Consider the following 12,720-nt stretch of genomic DNA (forward strand, 5'->3'; position numbering starts at 1 on the left):
TTGTAAAATACGAAACTGATTATGATAAAAATTATTTTGTAAAATATACGAAACTGATTATGATAAAAAAAAAAAAAAAGCCCAACGTACGTGCTGTGAGCATTATAACATTCAGTATTGCAGTTTTAGTAATGTGAGTTTCTTTGGGAGAAAAAATAGATAAAAATATTTTAAAGAAAATAAAATTAACCAAACTTAGGTTAATTAAAAACAGCGAGGATAATTAGCCATAAGATGATATTCGTCAGCTGCGCAGCAAGTGTGCAACGAATGGTAGAAAGTTTTGAATTAAAGACACGCACGCACGTGGAATAAAACACATAAGGAGGTAGTGATTTAAGTCGTTCGGTTATTTAATGTTATCTTGACTCCTAAAGCTTTAGAGATCGCCAACCAGTAATTCATTTGTGTGGATGATGATGATGAAAACGAAGTTTCATTTAAGGGAACCGATCGTTCTTCTTTGTATGTTATTTTCTCTTCTTTTGTTCGTTTACGTTTTTCTCTTCTTCTGAAGGTCTCCATGTGAATACGAGTCACAAAGAATGTTCCGCGAATCATTCGCAGTATTCCCTATTTTTAGATGTCATTCTTTGTATGAATTCTGCATTTTCCTCGGAGAACATTCAGCAAACTTATTTGATTGCCGTTGTGATGATGATGTAGCAGTTTGCATACAGAACCAATGTATCTCACAAAATCGAAATGACCTCCGTCGATTAGCAATGCAGAGACGCTCCGAGCCACTGTAAATTAAAAAGAAAGAATAGTTAGGGAAAGAATATACAATATAAACCCCTCTCTCTCTCTCTCTCTCTCTCTCTCTCTCTCTCTCTCTCTCTCTCTCTCTCTCTCTCTCTCTCTCTCTCTCTCTCGCTCTGTTTGGGATCACCATTAAAAAAAGAAAAGCGTGTAACATATCAAAGAAAAGTAACCAACTCTTAAGATTTCTCACCTCTTTCAAGCCCACCTTCACGTAGCCATTTTGCAAAGGATCGTTCTTCTCAAAAGTTCCTAGACAAATAAAACATCGACGATTATTAAATATATCTAAAGTGTTGTTACTCATATTCTGTTCTGTTGCTTTACTGTGTATAATAGTAATTGAAACGATCGTAAAATATTACTGTACTTACAATCCGCTATAACATTTAGAACGATAGATATTTTCAACCATCACACCCTGGCAAGGTATGTTGGGGATATGTGTGCCATTTCGCAGTATTCACCAGCAGACCTAATGAATTCTTAAGTAGAATCAAGAGCCAATACCAATTTAAAAATTCACTCTTCAAACAGGTAACTCCTTGCCTTTTTTTTCTCTTTTCTTTCGACACTTTAATTTTGTACTATAAGCTATTTGCTCCTTTAACAACCTCTGTCAACAAGACTTGCATAAAAACGTATCCCAACTGAGATAACAGAATAGTTACGATTTCCGTGGAATTCATGGAATCATTATCCAATACGGTTATTATCCGAGGCCAACTGAGATCACCAACAGAATTTCAATTACTATCTTGAACGGCACTTCTGAAGTATTGTAAAAAACTTTTCAGAAATACAACCTTCTTTTGAATCTTTCGTCAAATAAATAAATTCATAAATTAATTAATAATTACAAATAATATTTAACAATAATAAAGAATTTAAATGATTAATAAATAAATAAAATAGTAGTGATGATGTTGGTAATTATGAAAAATAATTGATTAAAATTAATAATAAATGTAGTAAATAAAAACTACATAAATTTATATCGATCTCTTATACTTGCAGTGTCTTTGATTTTGATGAGACCGAAATATATATATATATATATATATATATATATATAAGGAATAATACAAGATGTGCAATATGGCATTATCTAAGCTGGACAAAAGATTCAGACAAAGATAACATTAATCCTTTCTTTTAAGGTTAGGTGGTCAGTATTCATAATAAAGAATTTATGGAGACGCAACGCACGTGTGTTGTGTATCCATAAATTCTTCGATATGAAAATAACACTAACTTTTAAATGACGTCATGAAAAAAGAATACACAATAGGAATTGGCTTTTCATACTACAAAAGAGAAACATATTTTTTTTTTTTTATAATCAGACCAAAATGTCATATATTTCGTATTATGTTCAAGAATTGGAACACTCAAGTAAAATGCACATAATGCACAGAACATGTAAATAGTGTAGTGCCGTTCTAGGGAGGCTCCTGTATAAGAGAGATGTCAGAAAGCATCGCATTCGATTTGAAATAAAATGGTAGTACCATGAACTGACTTTGAACATCAGAGAGTGCGCACTAGCGTTTTAAATTTAAAACAGTTTAGAAAGATAAATCGTGCCACCATTTTCCGGCAAACGCTACGAGCAAGACTGCATTTGGGTTGGGCTGGGATGAATTACTGCAAAAGCAGCAAAGGCTATGAGGCTATTGTGTTACGTCAGTCAATTGGATGTGTATTTCTGGCAGGATTTCCTGTTTTGTGGAATGAAAAGAACTTAAACCTGAAAATAACTTATGCGGGAGACTCTATTCTAGACTGGATTTGAACTCAGGTGTTTTCAATCCAAACGTTTCGTCAGTACCGACTGAGCTGTATACGAGCAATGCTCTGTGATGTGTTCTCCTGGAATGCAATCAATCCACTGGTTTCATCGATACTGACATGAACAGAATGGTGTATCTGCCTATTCTACATACCGTTGCACTATACTTATGGAATCCCACGGTGAAGAATCAATACCTGTTTCAACAATGCAAACAGCAAAGTCACTACGGAAATTAGGCTTAGCCTTATGAGAGTAAATTGCCTCTAGCCAGCTCACAGTCCTGAATGACCATGAGTGGAATGAAGTGTGGAATTGTCCTCAGGCAGAACAATCTGCCAGTGTTATTGGACTCCAAAGAATCCAGTATAAAGACCGGAGGTTAATATCCAATAAAATTTACCGAATCGAAAGTTTACCGAATACACTTAACGGTGCAATCCAAGTCAGGAGTGGACTACACATGCTACTGACTCCTATTGAATGCAATAAAAACCAAGGTAAAGACTATATATGGTTCGCTTTAATTAAAACTTTTGACGAAAACATATATGTTTACCAGATAAATAATCAGACTTGTGCTCTTGAGGGTAGTACATATAGTACTGAGAATTGATTTAATATTTACAACATTTTTTTTAATATCTAATAATGCCCATATCTGTTCTTGAAAAAAAAAAAATAAAAAAAAATAATCGAGGCGCCAGCGAAAGTAGTAGAATAGCAATAAAATTTGATGGGTTGTGCTTATTAGCCAGCCACATACAATTGCTTCATAATTTAAAAAAAAAGTAACGCACTTTGAATTACTCTTATTCTGATGCTGCTTCATAAATTATAAACAATATCCCTGTAGTACAATAACTGTATTTATCTGTTGAGTTAAAAGCGACTTGAACTCAATATACCTGTTTCTAAGTTGTTTACAATTTAAAAACTAATCCCTAGCTTTTGTTCTATCTTCAAACATTATAAATATTGTTTTTATAACATTATTCGATTACAACAGTATTTCTCAACGTGAAGCGTACGCCCCACAGGGGGGCAATTTGAATATTTTGGGGGCAATTACAAAATGTACATGTACATATTTATATTATACTGTTTCAGAACTTGACTGACTATTATGCTAGCGGGGGGGCATCAAAATCTTTGAGACGTTGAGGTGGGGCATGATTCAAAAAACGTTGAGAAACACTGGATTACAAGTACAGTGAATCTAGTTATATTCTATAAGTTATTTCATAATTTAAGATACTCATAAAGTCAAACTATAGTTTTAGATAATTTATTAAATTAATTTATATTATTTGTCTTAAATACTTTTAAATAATAATTATAATTTTCTTTACTATAGAAATTTCTTAAAAAATTTAAGGTTGTTTAATTTTAATTAAAGAATAATGAAGACACCTTTAAATATATCATATCAATAAATTACAAGTAAATTATGATAATGAAAGGTGGAGGTGAGAACCACCATACCCTTGGAGGGTAATGGATGGCAATGCTGTAGCCAATGAAGTTGTAACTGAGGCTCGGCTATTGCTGTTACCCTCCTGCCATGATCAGAGCTTTAATAGCTCAATAACACCTTATTCCTACACTGTCCTCTACAGATAACGGGGAAGATGAAAAGCATTCTTGCTTCGCCCCTTTAAGCCAGTCCTTATAAGGATAAGGACAAAATGAAAGTCATTTTTAGGACTTCCAGGGCAACAAATGGCAATGCTGTAGCCAATGAAGTTTTAACTGAGGCTCGGCTATTGCCGTTACCCAGTCATGACTAGAGCTTTTAGATCAATAACACCCCATCCACACAGATTTTCATCATTCAGATGACGGGATAAAGAGTCAAGAACTCAGTCCATCGCCCAGTTCTTTTAAGAACGAAATGAAACAATCTATTGTTAAATTGTTTCATGAAATTATTTGCCACTAAATTCATGGAAATTAAAAATTGACATTTGTCTTGTAGTTCGCAATCCTAGGTTTCTATTTATTTATTTTGACTATTTTAAAAACAATGCGTACACATTATATTAATTGTAAATTGTGATAATCACATGAAATTCACAATTAGCCATCTCTTCACCAGTGGAAAGTCAACTGAAATTTAAAGAGCTGATGCATTAAATGAGCTGAAATGACTTATAAAATTGTTTTCTTAGATATAATATAATATTGCGATTAATCACTTACTAAAAGCTGTTGATAAGTGAAGTACACACGATACAAAGTCTCCGAATCGTAGCGTCCCGTCCTTCCTCATATAGCGAAGTACTAAAAGTGATAGCGTTTCCGTGTTCACCTGGAAACCTGTAATAATAATAATAATATGACATTCAACGAAATAATTATATGACATTTCCAAATATATTATTATTTCAAAATAACAAACGCTGAAAAAATAATGAAAAATTATTAATTTTTTTTAATGAAACCATCGGTCATGCCTAGCAAAAATTTAAACCCTCTGAAATTTCTTGATATCAAGACAAGAAATTTCAGAAATTTTTCGGAAAATAAATAATGAGAACATAAAGATTAGCATTCAATATCGCAACTACACGGTATTAGATATTCAATCTTTTAATGGCAGTCTATTATGAATGATAACCATGAGGCATCAACAGAATATTTTGCATCAAAATGACGTATTACATCCAGCTATCTCTAGTGAATCAGCGTAGTTTGGTATTTAAGATCTTAAAGTTTTATAAAATCAAGATTAAAATTTCATTATTTCTAAATACAAATAACTAGACCGTGTTACAAGTGGGTATGGTTAGGACGACACATACAGAAATTTTTCGGAAAATCTGAAGAAAAGCTACACTATATCCAAGAGGTCCCCAAATTTTTACCAATATGAGTGAAAGTTCTAAATTCCAATCCAGTTCCTTCTCTTGCACATTTCCAAAATTTCCTATTGATTCATAGTCTTATGAGCCGTTTCATGATGTGCATTTATTATGTCTTCATTAGGACATTGACATTTAACTATTTGTATTCTTCGTGGTGGAGATATAGAAGAGTAGTCTGTGTGTCCATCCACAGGAGTATTTATGACACTGATTTACCTTCTATGATTTCTTGACAAGAAATCATTGATGAAGTATTTACTGTTGAGTTTCTCTTACGTGACAAACGCAAGAAGAGTATTCGATAAATGTTAAAATGTAATTTATTTGAACTACTCTCAAATTATCAAACTGAATTTAGTTTCGTAAATATTTATTTTTTTCCATATGGTTTCATTTTAGGGAAATTATCAAAAATAGGCACGCTAAAGTATCTCAGCGGATGCGAAAAACCTAATAAGCAGATTATATGGTTTGGTCTGTCTTTATGTTGCTTTTTCTGTTTACTATGTTTACAATTTTTATGGGAATAATGTTATAATTAAGACTTAAATAAATCCGGTAGAGGTCTGCAGGATTCCTGCAGACATCTACTGGATCATCAGACCTGAGACACTATGTCATCATATTAAAGAACTACTTCAATAATGATTACCGTAAACATAGAGATGCATAGCGAGGCCTACCACGATTCTCTACATGACCAGGCACTTCAACAATAATACGGAGGAACAATGAGAGAGAGCATCTGATACCTACTCTGATCGACAATCTTCCACATAACTTAAAACACCTAACCAGTTATCGAACATCTTCCAGCTATGGAAGTTGTACCAGCACAATTAGCACAACACAGGATCGGTTATCTCCGAGTAGTGTTCACCGAGTATTGACGTTTCATGTTTGGGAACCATATGGTGGTTTCGTTTTTTTGTACGAAGAATTTAGGTTTTTGTGATATTAGTTATGCTTTTAAGAAATTTAAGATCTTCGTGTTTTCCTTTTCATTATACCAGTTAAGTATATGCAGATATCAAGTTACTGAAAATCTACTTCTCATCAGTGCGATTTTTTAGCTTAATGTTTTCTTCAATTTTATTTTTATTTATTTATTTTGCTGTTGACCGTTAACCCACTAATGCTGCATTTTCACACAGGTTATTTTAGCGGTTTGACCAGTCATCAGACAATATCATCTGCAAAACAGAGACTGCCTTATGTGGGTTTGGCTTGTCGAATCTTCAACAGTCATTTTCTACTCGCTTCCTGAAGTCTTAACAGGTGCCAAATAGTCTCCCTGAAGGACTTCGCTGAAAAAAGAATAACTCCTTCATCTCTTCATCAACCATTATTCTTGCATCTGATATGGATTTGCTATTTTATTTGCAAGGATATGCATAATAACGGAGCATTTTGAACAATCTTCATCTATTGAGTGAATCGAAGGAGTTGGCGAAAGCCCAAGAAATCTCTGGTTTTTATCAGAAGAGATTCAGTTCAATTGAGAAGGAATTCTATTATAGATTTTTGCGTGGTAGGAATGAGTGTGATTCTTCTACAATTTTCTGAGTTGTTTACGACATTTTTGGTTTAATGTAGTGTGATTTGCAAGCCAATCGACATGGTTTTCATGTCCTAATAGTAGTGACCCTTTGTAAAATTAAATAAAATGGTAAAATAATTTTCTTAATAAAACCTAGTTTTTAAAAATGATATATCATTTCGAGACTACAATAATTCAAAAACTGTAATAATAACTTACCAATATCCAGAAGTGCTTCGCGTAATTTTTCGGCCCTTAAAATCCCAGTGGTTCCCTTAGTCAAACTCCGGAAAGTATTCTAAAACAAAATATTTATAAAAAACTATACGCATGTGCGAGTTTTGTTAATGCACTTAATAAAGAAGCAAAGCGTAATGCGCATTGAAAATCAATGAAGTATTTTAAGACAGCTGGGAAAAAAAGAACTTACTTGCCACGACTTGAGACTGCACATTAGATTCTTATAATCTACAAACCTTAACCTCCTAGCTCCGGTGGTCTGAACTTAATTAAGTTTTGTAACGGTCCTAAATAGCGCCAATTGCACTGAAAATGACCCGATTTCATTATAACTTTTCAATTGCTGTCACACACAAAAAAAATTCAAGCGTTTCTTAGTTTAACAGTGGGAGAGAAAGAGAAAGATATTATAAAAATACATTTTATAATATTTCAGCAATAATTAAACTCTGAACAATAACGAGAGGTATGTCTGCCTTATGAAAGTTGCTTCATAGTAATTTTCAAGAGACTCAGTCGGAAAAAAAGAAAAGAAAAAAAAAATAACGAGTGAGCTCACTCGATGTCTTAGGAGAATTCTAACACACAAGCAACGTCTTCTATTCTAGTTATTGACTCAGAAAACGTTTTCCTATGATATTTTTTGCCGGTTACCGACTTAGTCCATCTTTCGAGCAAGACTTTTTTCTCTCTCTCTCTCTCTCTCTCTAAATAAATAAATAAATAAATAAATAAATAAACTCTGATTTTAATCTCATTTTTTTATTTGATTTGACTTTAATTGATTTTAAAGTCAAAACATGCTACTGTAGAAGTCGCACGATATTCATACAACAATACTAGTTACGACTGGTAACAAAAGACCGCAGCAGCTGTCAGCCATATTCTCGTCTATAAAAGTTGGATAGAAACTCTACTGCCGGCAATGTAAAAGGATGAACATTAGTTACCCTACCGATTTCGAAAATTTAAAGATAAACGAAAACATCTGCTATATATTTCTGTGATAATAAATAAAAATAATATAAAAGAAAAAAGATAGAGAGTTTATGCGTGTGTTTGGACTCTCGCAAGCTCTACTATCGTTTAATAACTGCAATACCCCACGCAACGGTGTTACTTGGACGAGATGATTATTATTATTATTATTATTATTATTATTATTATTATTATTATTATTATTATTATTATTATTATTATTATTATTGGAAAAATGATACAATTTAAGCAAACTCTTATTATTTTCCGCCATGGTTCAGCGAAGTTCAAAGGATACATCCATTGCCAGCACCACTTGACGACATGCTTCCAGTGTAGCACAGCTCTTCACATAATCTGCAAAATAAATAAATATCTAAAATGTAAAAGATATAATTAGAACTTTAGATAAAGAACCGAGTATATTATAAGACAGCTCAATGAGGTTGATTTAACTTATATCTTTAACATTTCGCAGTATTAAAAAAACTCTCACTTATTTTTTTATAATTAATGATTTCATCTTTTGTTCAATGATACGCTGTAAATGGTTTTGTCCTTTAGTCTCCATTTACCAGTTAACAAATGACAAATGGATAAATCCAGTCGAACTAATAAAGGATTTAGTTTCTTCCCATTTGGTTTGTCTCACCTCCACGAAATGAGACAAACCAAATGGGAAGAAACTAAATTCTCACCTCGTTTACAAGCTCCATGAAGTGGACTTCATGGAGCTTGTAAATGTGTGCATATTTGTTAACTGGATTTTCATAAACAAACATTAACAATTAAGATAAAACATATCCTTATATTTACATACGCGTTATGACGAACCAAAACATAAGAAAGAAAATATTTCCTATCACAGGAAACATTATGAAACCACTATAATTCGTGAAATGGAATTTGAACTTCTTTGGGAGATGGACCGACTCCTTGACTCTTCATCCCTTCATCTGGTTTTAGCTTGTGTGTGTGAGGGGATTATTGTGGGTAATTTACCCGCTCATTGTGAGCATTGTAAGCTGTATCAGCTTTCTCTTGCGACAGCGGATTTCGGTTTTTTATATTTGAAACGATCTGAGGGTTTGTAGTCCGCTGCCTGTCGAATTAGTTGATTTGAGTGATTATCTGTGATTGTGAAGAATTTTTTTGCAATGCCTGTCATGTAGGTCTTGATATCTGGAAGGTTGGCTTCTTGGTGTAACTGAAGGTTTCTGATGAACCAAGAGGCATTAAATGACTTGCATTTGTTCTGGATCGTTTGCAATCTGTGGATGTTCTGTTTAGACGTGTGTGTCCCCAAGTTGATGAGGGACAAGTTATCTGAGGTCTTATCACTGATTTGTAGAGGTGTCGCGGTGATGGATGGGGACAACTTGGAATGATCCGCCATGTATATGGAGAACAGTAGGGGAGACATCAGAGAGCCTTGAGGGACTCCAGGCGTGACTTTCCTCTCTGTGGATATGATTCCATTGTTTTATTTAAAATTTTCTGTTATTCAGATATGATTTCATTAATAGAACTAATAGTATAGAATTCCTACTTGGTGTAGTTTAACAATTAGACCATAATGTCATATTCTATCAAATGCTTGTGTTATGTCCAGGCAGACTGCGCCAGAATGTTGGTGCCATTCGAATCCTTGTGTGATGTATTCAACGACTCAGTAAATTTGAAGCGTTGTGGAGTGATATTTCCTAAAGCCGAATTGCTCGTCTTGTATGACGTGGTTGATATCTGTTGTCTCTTGAATCCGTGTGAGTATATAGTGCATTCGGCTATCATGCTTACACAGGATAGAAAGCTGATTGGTCTATAATTGTGAGGAAATTGTGTATTTTTGCCAGCTTTTGGAATAAGGAGACATCCGCAAGCTTCCGTCGCTCTGGAAAATAATTTAGCCGAAGGATGCATTAGTGATGGCTACCAGATGCATAGCCCCTTCAAGGGGGGGGGGGGAGTAGTTTGAGCGCCTTGTTCGTTATTCCATCCGGACCCAGAGCCTTTTTATTGTTTAGTTTTCTTATGATCTCATATATTTCTGCTGGTGACACGGGTTTGTTGTTGGATTGGAATGAGGCGTTTTGGGTAATTTTATGCACTGGTGTGTGGATTTTTCTTATGAAGTTTATATCTACGACTCGTATATTGGTATAATTGGAGCTGCATTGTCTTTCTAAGCTGTCTACAAATGCTTCTGCTTTTTCCTCATCGTTGTAGGCGACTGTATATTCACCTTGAATTGGAGGAAGTATGTAACTCTTCGAACGAAGTGATTTGATCATTCTCCACAATGACCGATCCTCTGTGTTTAGGTGATGTATTTTGTTATTCCAAAGTTAATTTCAATGATCCTTTAGAGCATACCGAAACTGGTTTGTTGCTCTGTTAACTGGTTACTTATCTGCGGGATCCATTGTTCTGTGGTATTGTCTTCTTAATCTGTTTTTCTCACGGATAAGACGTTTTATGCCCTCTGGAGTTTATTTGGTGCTAGTGCACACTTGGTTATATTTTTTACCTCTGATATTGCTGTTAGTATTTGCTTTACAAAGGTTTTCTGCCTTTTCTATATCTTCAGTGGATGTTATATGTGGAACTGGGCCAATGTTATCCCGGAAAGCTGAGGGTAGTTGTTTCCAGTTTATAAAAGTGGTGACGCTTTCTGTTAGACCTTTAATGGTCTTAAGTCGTTAACTGCTTGTATTTGATAGCTGTGCGCAATGTTTTTTTAGTATTGGTATATTAAGTACATCTGGACGGCCGGTTGCTCCGTAGTGTGTGTGGGTTCTGTGGGTCCTATTACAATCATGTTTCTTGTAGTGCTTTATGAATTCAGTAGTTTGCCTTTGATATTTGAATTTCTGCTGTTCCATGTGGAATGTTTGGATTAAATTCGCCAGCCACGATTACTGCACTACATGTGTTTAGTATTTCATCCAGATCTGAATCTAGGAGTTTTTTTATTTGGGGAATTGTAGGATGCGAATATCCTGATAGTGCTTGTGTTTTCCATATGTATTTCTATTCCTGGTTTTCCATGTGTTCTATTTGGGGTTCAGCTATTGTATTATGCTTTATGTTTCTTTTGACAAAGATGGCGGTGCCTCCTCCTCTTGCATAGGATCTGTCTGTACGGTAAGTGCTATAATTGCTTATTCTGACCTTGTCACTTGGACTGTGATTCATTTATAAGAATGATATCTGCTTGGGTTTCTGCTGAAGATTCCTGTAGTTCCTGCATTTTGTTGGATAGTCCGTTTGGGTTCCAGCTGACAATCTGTAACGATTTGGGTTTTCTACTAGCCTTATTCATTAAGGATTTCAACAAGCAGTGATTGAGTGTGTCTTAAGATGATATCCTTGGCTTCTTGAGTTGGGTTGGTTTGCTGGAGTTCAGCAAGCATTTCTCCTATGTGGCCTGTTATGTTCTGTAGGATAGCTTTCTTTGTTTGCTGCGACTGGTTTGGTTGTGGCTTTGGGTCTTTTAGGTAGGTTGGTCTTGTTACTTCGGCATACGTCCTTCCGTCCGTTGTGGAAACTGTGGTTTGATGGGAGGATGTACGTTCTTGTATAGGTTTGCTGGTTTGAAGTTGTGTCTATTGGTTTTGAGGAAATGATATGCATCCCCTATAGTTTGCGGGGTGTGGGCCTCAGCAATTTGCGCACTTTTCTGGTTTTGCGCGAGTTTTTGGCATTCGTTTGTTGTGTGTTTGCCACCACATTTAACACATTGGTAATCTGCTTTGCAGCAGCGTTGTGAGTGACCAACTTTTGACAGCGATGACATTGCGCAGTTGTTTGTTTATGTTTTAGCGATTCAGTCTTTATGACTAAATCACAAATAGTTTGAAGATCGTATATGTGTTTCTAGTCTTTACTAATCTCTACCAATATTAGAGGGTATGGGGTTTTATCAGCTCTACGCATACGGCTGACTTTTGTAGATCTGAAGCCTTTGTTTTGGAGATCTGCTTGTACTTCATCTGTTGTAATGGATTCTGTTACCCCTCTGAGCACAACTTTAAGGTTCTTTTCACTATTGAGTGCAAATATGTGGTAGGGAAGGTTGCTATTATCCAGATATTTTGTTAGTTGTCTGTAATCGGTTCAAGTTTTTGGCTTGATGCGAATTCCTTCTTCTGTATTAGTGGCTTTCGTAAATGATATTTCTAGAGTTCGGAGTGAGGTAATAACTAATATCCAATGGTTTTTATCCCTTAGGATGACTGGGAATATTCTTTCTTTTGAATTTGTATCAATATCAGTCTCCATTTCTACTGTTTTGGGTGATTCTCTAGTAACGGAAATTTTCCTTTTTTAAGTTTTAACGGTTTGGAATTCTTCTTCTGTGTCAGCTGTATCCAATATATGGTGGGCAAGTTTTGGAATATTTGCGCATCCTCAGGAACTAATGACTGCCCCCGAGCTTCACTGTCCATTGCCGTTACGTTTGCCAGACTGTTGTCTGTGACATTTGCGGGGGAAAACGTATCATAGTTTTACTTTTCCCGCCACCTACTACTAAGCACCTC

At 34.9% G+C, this 12,720-nt stretch overlaps 1 protein-coding gene across 1 annotated transcript in view; it reads right to left on the bottom strand.

The window, feature by feature from the left end:
* Positions 1-645: 645 nt before the first annotated feature.
* The window catches only part of CalpC (calpain C), a 73,164-nt gene continuing 61,089 nt past the window's right edge, over positions 646-12,720 (bottom strand). Inside the window, exons 16-21 of the mRNA XM_090405055.1 lie at positions 8,478-8,536; positions 7,392-7,460; positions 7,181-7,259; positions 4,757-4,873; positions 956-1,014; positions 646-746 (exon numbers count right to left, since the gene is read on the bottom strand). Of these exons, the coding sequence (XP_090261181.1) occupies positions 720-746; positions 956-1,014; positions 4,757-4,873; positions 7,181-7,259; positions 7,392-7,460; positions 8,478-8,536 (410 nt within the window). The 3' untranslated portion in view covers positions 646-719. The remainder of the gene's footprint in view (positions 747-955; positions 1,015-4,756; positions 4,874-7,180; positions 7,260-7,391; positions 7,461-8,477; positions 8,537-12,720) is intronic.

The sequence above is a fragment of the Typopeltis vanoorti genome, chromosome 2 (genome assembly GCF_054136105.1).
Source record: "Typopeltis vanoorti isolate ZY-2024b chromosome 2, IOZ_Tvanoo_1.0, whole genome shotgun sequence".
Taxonomy (NCBI): domain Eukaryota; kingdom Metazoa; phylum Arthropoda; class Arachnida; order Uropygi; family Thelyphonidae; genus Typopeltis; species Typopeltis vanoorti.